The sequence below is a fragment of the Myotis davidii genome, unplaced genomic scaffold (genome assembly GCF_000327345.1).
Source record: "Myotis davidii unplaced genomic scaffold, ASM32734v1 scaffold1494, whole genome shotgun sequence".
NCBI classification, from domain to species: Eukaryota; Metazoa; Chordata; class Mammalia; order Chiroptera; family Vespertilionidae; genus Myotis; species Myotis davidii.
The window spans coordinates 2,259,638-2,277,431 of record NW_006286246.1 but is presented as its reverse complement, the minus strand read 5'-3'; the positions used below and the strand labels follow the sequence as shown (position 1 = coordinate 2,277,431).

The 17,794-nt window shown below is 46.6% G+C and overlaps 1 protein-coding gene across 1 annotated transcript in view; it reads right to left on the bottom strand.

Moving 5' to 3' along the window:
- Positions 1-17,794, bottom strand: part of ZDHHC14 (zinc finger, DHHC-type containing 14) — a 203,258-nt gene extending 185,464 nt beyond the window's left edge. The window contains exon 1 of the mRNA XM_006757706.1: positions 17,550-17,794. Within this exon, the coding sequence (XP_006757769.1) occupies positions 17,550-17,794 (245 nt within the window). The remainder of the gene's footprint in view (positions 1-17,549) is intronic.

The following is a 17,794-nucleotide window of genomic DNA, read 5'->3' as shown; positions in this document are numbered from 1 at the left end:
AGCAGGTGCCCAGGCCGGGGCAATCGGCACTCTGAGCAGGCCTGCTGCCTTCTGTGGCCCCTTTCATCCTCCAGCACCAGTGGCTGAGAGTGTGTGTGTGACGGTGTCACATCAGCTAATGAGATCATACTTGCTAAACTAAGCCAAGCTAATGAGCTCCACGTAGCTAATTAGCTCTACAGGAATGAGCTTTCTTTGCCGGTGAATCAGAAGACCTCAAGTTAATGCATATGCTGGTTGTTGAAAACTGGGAGTGCACTTCGCCAGAGATAACGGGCAGGTGAGGGCAGCGCTCTGTCAGGCCGGCCCACGCCCCTTTTCACCTTTAAGCAAGGGAGCAGGTGCAGAGGGCCGGTCCCAGCTCTGTGGGCAGGAAGAGGGAGACTGACTGTTGTCCCCTGGCCGAGGTGCCCGGGTTGTGTGAGGATCAAAAGTGGAAGAAAAAATAAACAAAATAAACATCAGAGACTATTCCATCCCAACCTAACTACAGGACCACGAATTTCACAACATGAATGCTTCAGTTCATCACCCACAAGCTATTCACTTTCCTTATGCTGGCGACATATCAAAATGGTATTTGCTGAAAGGGAAAAAAGAGAGAAATTTTGTGAAAACCCCTTTCCCATCCAAAAGCGCCTATTAGGAAATCTGTTGGTATGGCCCTGTATGTGCGAAGAGCTTTCATTAAAGCAGGCGCTCGGAGAGAAGCCACGCCTGTGCCCTCAGAGATCAGCGTAATTTTTATTGTGGAGCAACGAGACCAGGCCAGGGAGCAGGAGTAACCACGCAACACCAGCCTGAGAGTGTCAATACCTACATGAGGATGAAATGACGGCTGCGCATCACTTTTCCCAGGAAGGAACACAAGCTTAAAACAAGCAATTATCAGGAGTTTCACGGTGAAGACATTTGTTGACAGTTTTGAGGATGGAGAACATCACACCCCCTTGGCCATCTGAGTCCCCTTCCTGACGTTGAGAAGGGCTGACTCGGTGGGGAAGCCCGAGGACCATCAGAAGATGAGCGTCCCCCTACGTCCGCTGGCAGGCAGCCGAGCGGCCTGGCGAAAGCCACCTTGCCTCCTGGGCCTCAGTCTCCTCTGCAGAACGGGGAACGGTTCCCAGTTCTACCACTACACGATCCGAGGGTCCCACAGACAGCTGGTGAGAGTCTAGAATACAGTTTACAGAGTCAACACTAATCATGAAAAAAGCATTTGAAAAGCACCAATTTTTACATACTTTCTTGCTTCTATAGAAGGCGTTTAGACGTCCATTATTTGCAACACCCATGTTTCTATCTTTCTCGGACCTCTGTGTCTAAACACTGGGTTATACTGACGGTCACTTCCATGCCCCCGGCCCATACACAGTGAAGTAGGCGTATGTAAACACTGCGTGCATGGGAGCCTGGATGTGGATGTGCCTGCCTGGAAGGCAGGTTTTGGTTGGCCCCGCCACTCCAAGGTATCACCTGTTTTAATGCAATTCCAGAAGCACTGATTTAGTGCCTACTGTGTACCACACACTAGTACCAGATGCACAGGACCCAAACAGCAGTCCGACAGGCCGTGGGCTCAGTGAGCTCCCAGCTGGCAGATGATGAAGGTGGGCACACGGGGCCGGCACCAGAGATGCAGGAGGAGGGTGCTGGGTCACCTTCAGGAAGGCTGCAGGCAACATGTGTGCCTGAGTGAGACCAGGAAAGCCGGGGGTGTGCATCTCAGAGGTGCAGGGTTGGAAGAGGGAGGAATGTGGGTGCAGGACCCAGCAGGAGTGCCAACAGGAGGTGTGAGGACCTAACGTCCATGGGACATGGCGGCAGGGTCCAGGGTGCTAGGCTGTGGCACAGTGTTTGTCAGCTTGCAGGCTGGGGGTCATGAATTCAATTTACTGGGCCAGAAACATTATTTAAGTGAACTAGTCTAGAATAAAACATTAAAACTGAATAAAATAGAGCTCAGCACACATGTGCTGCTTCGGGAACTTTTCATCTCGTGTGTGTGTGTGTGTGTGTGTGTGTGTGTGTGTGTGTATACGCGCGCACGCTTGCGCATGGCACGCTCTGGATTTCCATGATGACTGCTTGGTGTGGCTCACTCTCTAAAAGTCTGAAAAAGACGCTGGTCAGCTATCCAGGCATCATCCCCATTGCCCATTGCCACCTTCCAGGGTAAAGAGCACAGTGGTGACCCTGGGACTAAAGACGATACAGCATTCTCGCACGGGGAGGGCGGGACTAAAGACCATGACAGCATTCTCGCACAGGGGGAGGGCGGGACTAAGAGATGACAGCATTCTCACAGGGGGAGGGCGGGACTAAAGAGATGACAGCATTCTCACAGGAGGAGGGCGGGACTAAAGAGATGACAGCATTCTCACAGGGGGAGGGCGGGACTAAAGAGATGACAGCATTCTCACAGGGGAGGACACAAACACATGCTTGAGGGCTGGGCTGCCACTCTACCTCTATCTCAACAACTATCTAGAGCAAGACCTCCACAAATCACTTCCAGAGCCAACCACACATGGTTTAGGACATCAGCAGGGCAGTGGCGTGAAATATAGAGAAAAATTCAGCTTCGATCAGCTTATTCAGAATTTTGCAATTGGAAAAACATAAGTTTTGTTTCTTACAATTTAGTTTAGTATACAAATTACACTGGGTGGTGGGGAAGGGGGCTGGCCACATGAATTTCTTAGTGTATATGCCTTTTTTCAGAATTCCTCACCCAAGGATATGCTTATTGATTTTAGAGAGAGGGGAAAGGAGAGGAAAACACCAATGCGAGAGAGAACATCGATTGGTTGCCCTCTGCATGCACCCCAACTGGGGAGCGAACCCACAACCTAGGTCTGTGCCCTGACTGGGAATCAAACCTCCAACCTTTCGGCGTACAGGAGGATGCTCTAGCCAACTGCACCCCACTGGCCAGGGCGTGCTTACGGCTTCTGGAGGCGTTAATCCAGCCATGGTGGAGACAACACAACTGATTCTGAGCAAAGCTCTCCTTGCACCAATGTCATCATCCCCATCCCTTTCCACCCTGGGCCTGTGTCAACAGCAGGCACGGTGAGTGGCACCAGGACGAGCAGGTGTGGCCTCAAAAAGGCTGTGACATTCGAGGGAAGGTGCACAGGGAGAGTGACTACCTGGGCTGGCTCCAGCCCAGAGAGGCTCCAGAAGGGGAAAGTGCGTGGACAACGAGAGATTCTGTTTCCAGATCTTTCTTCTTCACGAGCCTACTAAGCTTCTGGGGGTTCTATTGTCTTCATATGTGTGACAATTAGCCAACAAGTGCTTTTTACCTTTGAATCAAGAACCTTAAGAAGGAAAAGGCATGAATCATAAGAAGAGATCAAAGCCCATCTAAAGAAAGGGCACAGACCTACAACTACACAGAACAGATAATGGAAACCTTACTTTTTATCTCACGGCACAGTGCTCACAGAGACTCAAAATACTAAGCTTGGCCCTGACAACAGACCTCAGCACCTCAGTTTTCCCAGCACATACGTACTCTCCAGTACATGGCACCCTGTGCTTGGCATGCAATAACTGCTCAACAAATAGTTCTAGAGTAAAAAGACCAAGGTATATTAGAAACAGTAAAAGAAGAGTGAAAAATTCATGAAGAAAAACATGGGAAACATAAGCCTGAAAGAATGGAAATTGATCCCTTGCCCAAAAGGCTGCATTCACCTGTCTAAGTGCTGTAATCAGGAAAGCGGGGCTGATGGGCCATCTGAGAAGAGCCATCGCGGGTTCCCTTCCAGAACATCACAGGGCTTCATCGGCGTCGGAATCATTGTGATCAATGTCTGAGGCCAGACACTCCAAGCAGAACCACTTTTCTTTGGAGGCTGACTTAACCTAATTGACTGTGGACACTGTGGGAATAAGCAAGCTACGTGCCAGCGCGGCACTTTCTGTCCACCGCACAGACGCAGCCCGGCTCGCCTCTCCCCGGCGCTGGTCGGCGTAGATGTCAGGGCAGCCTCGCTGCTGGAAGAATCGGTATGGCTACAGGATGCCTTTCTCTGACAAAGACAGAAAATAAATGAGAACAGCAAAGTCTGTTCTAAAATAAAGAAGAAATAGTATGATTTCACACACTCTACTGCAGTCCTATAAAACATGCCCACAGTCTTGCAAACTCAAAAGACACAGCACTTCTTTAAGGTTTTTTCTAGAACATCAGTAATACTCCCAGGATTCTACCTTAGGTGGAAAGAGAGGCAGAAACCATGAAATCTTTTAAAACCTTCTTTGGGAAGACAGGGTTATCACACACTGTGAAGGAAATTTAGCTACACGTCAGATTCAGCCTGGATTCCGGCCTCATTTTCCCTTTCTCTCCCCAAATGCAGGCTGGCTCACAGGCCCTAAGATGCAGACTCAGCGGGGATGGAGCAGCCACAGCCCAGGCTGTAGGGCCTGTCCTCCGACAGCCGGCCAATGCCCTACCCTGAATCTGTGTCCAGTCCTAGTCCCACATCCCCACCCTGATCTTGTCACGCTGCCTACACCGGAGGCCCTCTTCTGCAACCCTCCAGAACTAGAGCCCGGCCGGGCACTTTCGGGCCCCACCAGCCCGGTCCCCCTGGGCACAAAGCTTCTTGTTGGCCCTGCCCTCCATGGCACACCTCCCTGTCTCCAAATTCTACCGAATTAAGTTACCAGAGCCGCCCTCATCCCATCTGTTGCCTGGCAGGCTGGTTCCCTCTCCCCCACCAACGCCTGGGTCATCCCACTGGCCAGCGGACCTATGCAACATCCAACTGCCGTTACCTGTAGTGGACACTGTTGTGAGCCAGACGGATGACCCCTCCTGCCCTCACCACACCCACTGTCTATTATTTCAGGGCAGAAGCATTCCTTCCCCGGCCGCTGGGATGCTGGCCTCTGCTAGTGCGGGCCAAGCCTCTCTCAGGAAACTGCCTGCAACTGGAGAGCTACCTGGTCCAAGCTCCTGCCCCTGCCGGGGCAGCGCACAGCAATGGCTGCTTGTGCAGGAGGAGAAGGGCCTGCTGATCCTTGCCTGGCAGACCAGCAGGAGCCCTAACTGCGCTGCACCTGCCCAGCGCTGTGCCCTGCACTCCCACAGCTGTCAATCCGAGAGCAGCTCCTGGATAAAGTCCTGCAGGCAAACCTCTGTCAGGGCCAGCGTCCTGGGGACCTACCCGTGCTGTTCACCAGGCCATTCTATCCTTTAGGTCCTCTGCCTCCTCTCATTGGAATGCCTCAGGATTCACAGAGAACTAACGGGTCCATTTCATGCACCGTTTTATGGTGTCTGATGAACACGCCCTTCTCGGGGAATGTATGAAAATCTCCAGCATGTCAAACCCAGTTTAATATGAGCACCTACAAGGACGGAAGAACAACTACAGTAGACAGAACAATGGCCGCCCAAAGACGTCCATGTCTTAATCCCTGGAATTGGGAATAAGTCGCTTTACAGTGCAAAAGGGACTCTGATGAAATATGGACTGAGATGGGGTATTACCCTGGGCCATGGGGATGGGCCCAGCCTAGTTACCGGGGTTCTTCAAAATAGAGAGCTTTTCCTGGCTGTAGTCAGAGGGAGATGTGGCTGCAGAAGACAGGCTCAGAGTGCTGGACCATCCAGCAATGGAGAGAGGGGGGCACATGTCAGCTCTAGAAGCTAGAATAGACTCTCCCCAGAAAACAGCACAGCCCTGCTGACACCCTGATGCCAGTCCCGGGAGACTTGTGCCAGACTTGTAACCTATGGCACTGTAAGATAATCAACCTGTGGTGTTTTAGGGCACTAACTCTGTGTGTGTGTGTTAATTTGGCAATAATAGAAAAAAAAGAATGAGAATGAAAAATAACTCATTAATTTCCACACTTTATCTCCCCTTTTCTGCTTGATCAGGACTAGCCTTCAGGTAAGCCTGAGATCATTCTTGAAAACACCAACCAGGATCAACTCTGGGTAACAGGAACAACGCTGGTCCTGGATAAGTAATAACTTTATGATGATGAGTGGGCTTCTCTAACTATCAGTATCTATTTACCTTTAAAAAGACAAGAGCATGCCTTTTAAATTATCTGTGCAAAATACGCTTATAGCTAATGAAACAGGAACACGAACTCAGTCTTTCTCCTAAACAGAGCAGTAATCACCATGGATGTGTGTGTGTGTGAGGACCATGCTAGAATTTAATTTGCATGGGTTGCTCTCTGAAAAAAAAGCAGGAAAATTTATATCAAGTTAGCAAATGTGAGATAATCTGAGTAAAAAATTCTTCTCCCTGGTTAGAAAGACAAATAAACTATATATAGTTGCAGAATTTCACTTGACATTGGCTTATATGTTCAAAAATGCCCTTATCGGCCATCAAGAACGTGGGTATGGGAAATTCATGACATTAAAAGACCCCAAAATAGTAGTATTCAAGATGACAAATTGTGTTGATTTATAAATCCGAGGCCCACTCGAAAGCTATGATCACTGGGCGCCAGGAGCGTCCGGGTGCCCGCTGCAGGCAGCCTGGCTCTGCAGATGCAAGGCCACCACCGGCTGCTGTTGGAAAGGCCTGGGTGGGGGAGACGCGTGGTGGGCAGGTGAGCCAGCTCCATCATCACCCGGAGAAGAGTGAGCACCCCACACACAACAGTCAGTGTCAAAGCGGCGCCCTCCCAGGGCTGTTTCCACGCTCGGCCCTCTCCTAATCAACAGGCCTGAGCTACGCAGAGACCTTAGGGCAAGAGATGCGCGTGTGTCACTCTCAATCCATTGCGAGAAGAACAGAAAGGCCTTGGACACTGATCTTAACCTTTTCGTGTGGCTTTCTTTCCACACAATGTGTTATCCCTGTAAGAGTAACAGCTTAGATGGGAACTCAAGAAAGGAAGCTGGGACTGTAGTCCAGGCATGGGATGAGGGGGCCTAGATCACTAGGACTCAAACTTCTTTCCCTCTTGGACACGCATGGCAAAGGACACCCCCTCAAAAGAGCTATGGGGATGGCACAGTGGTGGCTGCATTATCCAGCGGCAACCCCTTTCTCTCCTACTCCGGGCACACTGGAATGAAGCGTGAGTGATAAAAGTGAGCTTTAACTTTACCGTAATTTTGAGAAATTCCCCAGCTTTAGCACTACAAGGTTAGCATTGTTAGTCACACACTAACTGCTGCACCTCCAAACCAGTCTCAACACTTCATTGGAGGATTTCTGGCAGAAAGTCCTCCAGTTACTACAGCAGTCTAGCAACGCTCCCCAAAATGCAACAGCTTGAAAACAACATTTTGCTCACGAATCTGCAACATGGGCAGAGCTCTGCAGAGCTAGCTCACGTCTGCTCTGTTCAGCTTCGACTGGGACGCTATGTGAGCCATGGAACCACATGAGGGTTCACTCACTCACATGTCTGCCTCTGGGCCGTGAACCTCACACAACCAGAGGCTCGGATAGCTGGGGGTCCATGGGCACCTCTATCCCTATGTGGCCTGGAGTCTCTCAGTGGTTCTCAACCTTCCTAATGCCGCGACCCTTTAATACAGTTCCTCATGTTGTGGTGACCCCCAATTTCATTGTTACAAATTGAACATAATTAAAGCATAGTGATTAATCACAAAAACAATATGTAATTATATATGTGTTTTCCGATGGTCTTAGGTGACCCCTGTGAGAGGGTCCTTCGACCCCCCCTTATCGGCCATCAAGAATGTGGGTATGAGAAATTCATGACATTAAAAGACCCCAAAATAGTAGTATTCAAGATGACAAATTGTGTTGATTTATAAATCCGAGGCCCACTCGAAAGCTATGATCACTGGGCGCCAGGAGCGTCCGGGTGCCCGCTGCAGGCAGCCTGGCTCTGCAGATGCAAGGCCACCACCGGCTGCTGTTGGAAAGGCCTGGGTGGGGGAGACGCGTGGTGGGCAGGTGAGCCAGCTCCATCATCACCCGGAGAAGAGTGAGCACCCCACACACAACTGTCAGTGTCAAAGTGGCTGCTCTACGTGATCAGTGTGTCATGTAGCTATAATCCTAAGACGACAGCTCCAACTTGGGGCTCCAAAGGTGCCCTCCTCCGACCGGTCCTCACCCGATGAAGCTCGGCGTCGCCCGGCCTTCCTCTTGTCCATCTTCTCCTCCCGCTGCTGTAGTCGCAGTTGCAGTCGCTGTCAGGAGGAGGAGGAGGAGGAGAGGGGAGGGAGGGGGAGGGGAGGGGAGGGAAGGGAAGGGGAGGCCATGCACTAGTTTCATGTCTTTGAAAGTAATGGAGGAAAATGAAAATAAAAAGACAACAGACTTTGTCAAGGTAGTACTGAGGACACACATTTTGCAGACCTACTTTATTTCTATTACCTGAACAAGGAGAGCCAGTAATTTCTCATCTCAGCAAGTAGAACGAATGACTCTAATAGACCCCAGCATTTTGTGATAAAATAAGCTGTTTCCTCTGTATTTGTGAGAAGTTTCTGAAAATCACCAAAGGATCACAGACTTCTGGAGCTTAAACGCTTTTCCGAGGGAGACCACCATTCCTCCACTGACAAAGTTATCTCAAAGCAACCCAGCCAGCCAGGCCCATGGGCCACACCCTCCCTTATCAGCCACCTTCCCACTGTCACATTCTGATGGCTCGCAACAGCAAGACCAGTTCCCACGGATTTTGAGGTCAGCAATTTTTAAAACCCAGCTTAAAGACGTATGTAAAGTATTGTATCCCTGTTTTTTTCAAACAATGTGTTCTGTCAAAATGTGCTTAAAATGTCCTAAAATAAAAAAGGTCTCTTTAGTATTGAAAGAAAGCCTACTTTAAAAATCTCTAGAAAGGGACAGGGAAGTGTATTCTAATGGTATGTTAGCTCTTAGCTGTGAAGGTCCAAGGAGGTAGAGGCAAAAATCGGCCTAAATTAAGGAGAGTGCAACTTCTACAGATTGGAAGAATGGAGCTGAGAGAAAGGGACACACACACACACACCTGTCACCGTTCTCTTCATCCTGGGCCTGATCTTGGCAGAGGAAGAGATTGTCTGTCACGTACAGCATCAGGGAGACAGAAGAGTCTGTAAGGGCTGAGGGCTGGCTGGTTCGACTGGAAGTCCCTTCTATCAGCACTGCCAACTACAGCCAGCTACCTGAGAAGAGGTTGGTAATAGAACCTTAATTACAAGTTCTCTGAGGGGCTATATCTAAACTAGACAGGAGATCAGAGAAGAGCTTCCAAATCCAAAGTATTGTAAGTGAGAGGAAAAATGAAAGCCTTCTTTCAAAATCAATGAAAAACTAGCATCAAATTAAACTATGAAGATGGAATTTGTGATAAAGTACTTTACTCATCATAAAATTTTATATTTCTTTAAATCTTGCTCTTAAATGTATACAACTTCAATGATTAGTTGATAGTCATAATTTATCATTTGGATAAATATTTTATTATCATATGAAAGCATAATGGAATTAATCCCTTGCTAAACTCTATTTCAGTACTCCAGGCCTAGGCACTGAGTGTGGATGTCACAGACATTGCTAGGACACGCTTAAGAAGAAATTAAAATCCATGGAGAGGAGACCTTGCATATCCTACCCTTTAAATGATAGTAAATGCCAAGAATCGGTGAGAAGTCAAAGAAAGAAAGATCAGCAAGAGTATAAAGAATAAATTGAGCATATTTATACAACTCAAATATTATAGCAATAAGAACTGATTACATATATAAACACCAACAATCTGAGAAACACAATAGTAAGTTTTTTCAAAATCACAAATTGATCATGGTAAGTATAATCACTGCACTCTAACAATGACAGCAAGTGGTATCAGCTACAGAAGCACTGTTTTTAAAACATATCAGGGAACTGAGGATGCCAAGAAGTCTAAATATGTCAAGCCCTCCCCCCACCCCCAAAAAAGGCCAACATCTGCTTTCATTCCTAGTAAACTGGCAGGAAGTACAGAAATCCACCATAGACAGGAGTAAGGAGAAACCAGGAAAATTTTTAAACAAGTTTAGTGGCCACGTGTGGACTGCCACATGGATGAGAATCCCACGGAACCTCAGCCACGGAGTGAGTCTGCACCACCAGCCAGCTCTTTCCAATGGTTCGTCACCAAGCACAGCAAGAGCACGCCAAAGGCTGGGGCAGGGCAGGGGAGCTGAGAGACATCTTCCCTGAGGCCTACGGGAACTTCCCCAAGGGTAAGGCAGGAGTCAGAACATAAAACTGAACAAATCTCCCTTACGTGCTTCAGGCCTTCACCCAGGGCACTGCAGCAGTCTCTACAAGCTGAGGCCAGGCCGCTGGGCAGTAAGAGATGTCCTGAGGTACAGAAAGCTGGGGCTGGGCTGAAAACAAAGAAAGCTACTAGTAACCCAAAAAGCTGGCATTCTGGCTGACAAATCTTCCAGTTCTGTGAGCTGGCCTTAGGCTGTGGAATGTAAAGAAATCTTCAGAGTTTAGACGGGGCTCAGATCCCACTCCCTGCTAAAGGGAAAGTCCTGATACTTCCCTCAAAACACCTACAGTCAGTGATTAAGTGAATCTAACCAAAGCTTTGGCAAAACCCACACTCATTTCAATTATAAATGAGATTGACTCAGCCCAACCACCAGTGACCTGATAAAAGAGCTTGCCCTTTTAGATGACTACAGCCTCAGCTCTAGCCTGTTTGGCTCAGTGAATAGAGCAACGGCCTGCAGACCAAAGAGTCCCAGGTTAGACCGGTGAAGGGCATGTACCTTGGTTACAGGCTCACCCGGCCCTGGTCAGGGGCAGGAAGCAATCAATCCATGTGTTTCTCTCACACCAATGTTTCTCTCTGTCTTTCCCCCTCTCTTCCACTCTCTCTAAAAGATCAATGGGAAAATATTCTCGGGCGAGGATTAACAAAAATAAATAAATAAATACAGCCTCTACATTCTTTTATGCACAACATCTGTTACTCTATCAAAAATTATGAGGCACACAAAAAGAGTTTTATAACCCATAATCAAGAGAAGGAATAGCAAAAGAAGCAGACCCAGAGATAATATAGATATTGGAATCATTAGACAAGGATTTTAAAGTCACTACAAAAAATGTTAAATTATTCAGTAGAAAATAAGGACAGGAACAGATGGGGAATTTCATCAGAAGAATGAAAATTATTTTTTGAACTATATAAAAAAAACTGTTTGTAAAATAGACAAATGTTCAAAATAAAAAAAATATGATATCAAAAATGGCTCAACATAGACATAGCAGAGAAAAGGATCAAGTAAACTTGAAGACACACTAATAGGAATTATTCAAACTAAAACACAAAGAGGAAAAAAAGAGGAAAAAAAATGGCATCAAGTATCCAAGATGTATGGGACTATATGAAATAGTATCACATATAAATAAATGGAGTTTCAGGAGAGGAAAGGGGATAAAAGATATTCTGATGAAAGATATTAATCCACAGATTCAAGAAGCCTCAGCAAACTCCAAGCAGGATAAATATCAAGAAAACCACACCTCAGCATGTCATTGTTCTGCTGTCGAAAACAAAAGATAAAGAGAAAATCAGCTGGGACAAAAACTGACAGGGGGAAATGCTAAAAATAATAGTGAACTGCTCATAAGAAATAAAAGAGGCCATATTTATGGAAGAATTAAACAAAAACATTTAGATGGTCCCCAACTCTTATCTGAGGCAAATTCCTAAGTGTAACTAATTATAAGTATCTACTCAGCACTATTTTCCCTTTCCTAACAACCCCACCTACAAAAGAATAAATGTACTTCCTTAAAATGCTTAATTTAAATTTTCCTGCCAAGACATAATAACTTTGCCATGAATAAATTATGTGTAACACTATCCTGCAAAATAAAAATCTCCATATTACACAGTTATGGCCCATTAAATAATTGACCATCACTATCATAGAGTCATTTTCTGAATAATTTGGTATTCACTTCTCACTCGCTGCAACTGAACACAATAAAACATAAGTAATGGACAGTATTCTTCTAAGCTTTCTCAGGTGAACTCAAGTATCTGAAGTCAAGAATCTATAAAATGTGAAATTATTCTAGGTGCTGACGGTTGTTAGGTAACGTTCATACATGTCACAGATCACTTCATTGCTTAACACATTAGTTCAATAAGAAAAACTAGAAAGAAGTCTTGGTGAGCCAAGAGAACACCCCAGATCTATCATTAGTTTTCTAAGTAACAAAAAAAAGTTTTTATTTTCTCTGCTTCAATTAATGCATTTGTAAAGGCGTGATACTTGAATTCAGAAGAACTATATCAAACAGTCCAAGTTTCTAAGGCAAATATGTTCTATAAGACATTATTAATTATCAATTTTATTATTGTTCACTTTACAAAATGAGAAACTGAAGACAAAAGTTATTTTTCAGTGTTTCAATATTAGCATTATTTCATTCAGCAACAAAGATATTACTGAGAGCCTGCCATTTACCAGGATGCAGCAGCAAATGGAGGCCCTCCCCTCAGGAAAATTACATGTGTTGCTCATACACACAAAGGCAAGGGTCCGTGCCCTCATGCCAAGAAATCATTAATAAGGTTTTGAAGCAACCTACGATTTGCATGGGGCCATAGTGGGTTATGAAATGTCCTTGACACCGGGTACTAATGTTCAGTGGTGAGGTCTTAATGGCCGTTACTATCATCTACTATCAACCCCATGGGATTCCACAATGCACAGCATGGCCAGCATTCCGACAAAAAAAGATTGGGCACTTTCTGGATGTTTCCTGAGGTGGTGGAGAATTTGATGCCGTTCTGAAGAGGATGGTTGATAAAAGATGGGATGCTTACATGTTATAAGAGCAATACCTTCTGCTAGATAATAAAGGCCCTCTCATCTGCAAAGGAGAAATTATTGGAAATGGTGCTTTTGTTTATGGGGACAGTCCTTTGTTCCGTCTTCAAGGTGACTACCAATTACTCATTACAGCAGGTCCTCAAAATATGCCAATTTCGTTTAACATCGTTCATGAAAATGTTGAGGAGATGCCATATGCCACAGGAACTTAATTCTTGTTTATATCAGTTAGCCTATGTTTCAATTGGTTTCATTATCCATTTTGCTTAAAGTCACAGAACCTATCAAGGAGGACATTAAGTGGGAACTTACTGTATTTCAGAGGTGATTAGCCCAAGGTGGAAGAGGAGGAGGAAGAGGAGAAGGAGGAATGCATATGGCTTTTTAAAAAAATCATCAATAGACTTCTAGTGATGAAAAATTAGAGAATGTTCCCACATTCTCACGTGTTTGAGTTCTAGTAACACCTCCAAACTGTCCATGGTGACAGCACCGAACTGGGAGGCATTCAAGGGCACGATCTGAGCAGGCCTCCCCTCACCTCCCAGGATGCTCCTGAAAACAGGAATCTGCTCTGCCTCCCAGTTCATCTCCTTCTTCCTGCCCTTGTGATCAAGAGCCTATGAAATGCCAATATTTCAGGACCACTTTATTTTCAACTCGAAACAGCAGCAGACGTGTGTGCGTGTGCGTGTGCGTGTGTGCGTGTGTGTGTGTGGACAGAAACTGGCAGTGCTCACTGATCTTTCCCACTGCAATCATGGGGATGTGAGATGAGGACAGCGCAGGGAGTCTCTGATGAGCCAGCCCCCCCAGGAGCAGCAAGCTGTCCCTGTAACTGCAACCAGCGTGCCCCCTTCCCTCTTAAATACAGCTGTGAGATGTGTCGCTTTGCATCCACACTCCATCTGGTGAATAAAAGATGCCAAAAGACAAATAGCCCTGCCCTACTTGGAAAGATGGGGAGTTGCATCAGGTTGCTCCTAGTAGCGCTCTTTCCTGTTTCCATGGTTCGGAGATGGCAGCTCCCGAAATGGAAATGAAATCCAGTCCTCGCTTCTTGCAGGCTTGCTCAGTGCTCTTCTTCAGGGTCTGGGAAAGGACGGACCCAGCCCTCCCTGCAGGACCCACTCTGAAGGGACAAGGGTGAAGCCACTCCTCAGAACCTTTATTTTAAGCACAGACTCCACAGCTCTGCATTTCCAGCCCTAATAAGCTGTCACTGTCACGCTTGCTTATTAACCCACATTCCCCGTCCCTCCAAGGCTCTCAGAGGGGGAAAGCAGAGTCCGCCAGAGGCTATTTCTAAGGTTTCCTCTTAGAGGCACTGTTTATTGAGCACTTGCTATTCTCCATCAGACACTGTACTAAGTACAATGTTCGTTTAATCTTCACAGCATTTAAAAAAAGATATTATTAATCCCATTGAATAGACTGGGAAGCTGGGGCTTTAAAAAGTCAAATAATTTGCCCAGGGTCATTCTTCTGGTAAGAATCTTGGGAATTGTCCATCCAGAATCCACGCCCCACTGCGGTGTATCGGAGGAAGCGCAGCACCGGGGGCCAGAGAGGCCTGCCGCCAGTTACTGTGCAATCTCAGCGGTGTTAAAGCCTCCAAGCCTCCGTCACTTCCTCTCCAGGGTGGGAAGAGTGATCCCTCCCCTGCCTTTCTCCCAGGGTGGAGGACAGGAACAGCACCTGTTGCTGCCTCCGGTAAGTTCACTTCCCTCGCACGGACCTCCTCATCCATCTGTTCAAGGTTGGGAATGAGAGAGACAGGCAGAGAGTCCCAGGATAAGGAGGCCTAAAACTAACTTTAGAAGTTCCATGTCTTCTTTTCAAAATTTGAATTTGCCTTTGTGTAACTGTATGGGGAAGCACAGGATCTAATGTTTGAAAACAAATTCTACTCATGTTAAAGTTATCTAGACAAGAAATCAATCAAAATAGGCAAGCACATTGTATGTGCTCAATAAATAACGAAAGAAAGGCCAGAGGAACCAGGCAGGAAGCAGACAAAACCAGCCCTTTGTCTGGATCGCTTTTATCTTCGCCTCTTTGTATTTCATTACCTATGCAAGTAGCTAATTGGTTCTGAGTCTCTATCAAATTAATTTAGCCAAAGTTATTTTCACTCTACAATTAGCAATGACAAAGAATGTAAAAGCAATACAAATATTATTTGCCAAACCATCATATTCTATAGTCCGAACAGCCCTATGTTTTTTCTCAACTGAGGCATCATGATAGGATGGGTCTACCTTCTTGAAATTTCAAATTACCTAATTAAGCAACACTCATGGAGACCAAACAGAGACAGACACACACACACACACACACACACACACACACACAGCTGATATAAAAATGAAGCTGCCAACAGCAGCTAATAAAACCCCAGGGCACATGTTGATTCCTACAGCCATCAGTTAGCACAATGTTGATGCAGAAAAGGATCCGTGACAGCCTGCTAATGAGGACTTTTGGGAACTCTTGGAAGAAAGAAGAGAAAATGAATTTATGATGGTTTAGTTCAACTAAATGTTTGAACGAAGAAAATAAAAAGTGGTAACTAGCAATTGGTGGGGGGGGACCCCTCACCATACAGTGGGGATTTGGGTAATATAGCAATATAGCAAATGAAATACTCCTTCTACATGAAAGACACTTGTGGCTGATGCTCTGCAACACAATCACAAAATTAACCCGTTTTCTCCGCTCTTAAAATTGCTAAAAGGAGCAAAAATGCCAAAATAGATCCCTTCCAAACTTTTAATATATTTGTGTCCTGATTTCAGAGAGGAAGGGAGAGGGAGAGAGAGATAGAAGCATCACTGATGACAGAGAATCACAGATCAGCTGCCTCCTGGACGCCCCCTACTGGGGATGGAGCCTGCAACCAGGGCATGTGCCCTGACCTGGAATCTAACCATGACCTCCTGGTTCATAGGTCAACGCTCAACCACTGAACCATGGCAGCTGGGCCCTTTAAGACTTTTTTAACAGTAGGAACATAGTGAATACTCTCCATCATAGTGAATAATCTCCAAGTAAATGACCACTTGTAATGAAAGCCACCATTAATTAGAATGATGGCATTCATTTCTATGCAACCACGTGGCATCATCATTCCGGTGCCTGAATTTAAGTCTCAGAATGCAAACTCACTGGGCACATCTCGTCCCCTCCTCATCTCCCAGGTCTGTAAAGACAAGGGCGGCTCCGGATGAGGACAGCAGCAGAAGGGACAGAACATTTCTCCTGCCATTTCTAAAGCCCGTCACAACCTTCCCCTCCTGTCCCCAGGTCCCCTGACAGACTCCACCAACTAGTCTCAACTGTGCACAAAGTTAGCCTGCTAGGAGAGACCTGGGTATTTTACATAGTCAAAATGGAGGACTTGTGTGTGAAAAGAACCTGGGGGAGGAGAGCAGCTTAGACCGAGCTCTCTCTCCTCACCTGTTCTAACTCAATCCTGTTAAAACTGTTCACCACAGTCAGATACAAAGTGTTTCCCCACAGAGGCCCTTCAGTACTACATTGGTACACTGTCCAGAGAGCACTGATTGAGACAGCATTTTGAATATCAAACTTCAGGCACAAAATCAGAGCCTATTAATACTAATCGGAAACAAAAGTAAAGAAAGACAGGGTTTTAATTAACTCTATCCAACAGAAGGAGATAAAAGGGTATGGTGCCCCATAACAATCAGGATATGGGAAGCACAAAAAACTCCCAGGAATATACTGCTTTTCTGATTCGGGGGGGAAGTAGCTACAACTTTCATTGAGCATAAGATACTAGGAATTACATAAGCAGCTGCACTGCAAATGTTGGCCCCAATAAGAGCAATTGAAATCAATTCTGGAATGTGGTTAAACTGCTTTATCTAATACCATTAATAAATACGAAGATCTTTCATTAGTTGGACAGTTGCTACTGGCCAGTTTGATCTTCCTGAAGATAGCCAAGACTTACATGCACTTTTGTTCCAGATAAAAGCGCTCAAGTCCCAAAGTACAGCTCCTGGAATGAGAAAGTTCCAGGCGGTGCCACACTTCTCCTGGACAGGTCTAAAGTCTCCTTCCACCTGCTCCAGGATTCGGAAGGGGAAGGCCAGGTGTTTGTTTGGAACACTGGCTGTTGAACGTTTTTTAAAAAGTGGACCTTTTAGAAACATCGTGGTAAATCAGAAATTGTTGTGCAAGAGTGAACGTCTAAGCAGAACGAAAAATGAGGTTCCCCTTCCGGGCCACACTGGGCGGCCTGCACTTTGAAACCTAGAATGACCAGGACTGTCATTATTCAGCAAAGGTATGCACCTTAGGAGATGCAGCCCCCCCCCCCAGCTTAACAGCCCCCCTACAGCTTGTGCGCAAGAAGGGAAGAGACTCTGCCTCGTCCCCCTTCCCTCAGGTTACATCTGGGTTTGCTAGTCTCCAAACTACACAGAGACAGCGCCAAGAGTCGCCACCTGCGCGGTGCCACCCAACCCGGGAGGCAGCAAGGCTGGTGCACCTTACAAGTGTCCCCACGCCCCGCGCCTTCCTCCCAGGGCCGACCCAGAAGCAAACACCTTCCACAGAAAAAGAGGGAGAGAGGGCTTGCATTATATAACAATATTCCGTAGATAAAGCTTCTAGAAAACGAAAGTACCGAGGGGAGGCGAGGGGAAGGGAAGGGAGGGGAGGGGCGGGGAGGCGAGGGGAGCCGGTGTGGGGAGCTTTCCCCGCCACTTACTCGAAGGCGAAGAAGAGCCCGCTGGTGACCAGGATGAGGACGAGCGTCAGGTAGAAGACCCCCGTCTGCCGGGCCATCATGATCCTCCCGTTGCAGAAGAACTTGTTCCTTCCCGGGAAGACCTCCCATTTCCTCCGGGCCGGGATCTTCTTCTTCTTGTGGGGCGACTCCATGGGGGAGGAGCTGTGGGTGCTGATCTGACTGTACTCGCAGTCTTTCATGGGCCCGCTGCCGCCGGGAGACAT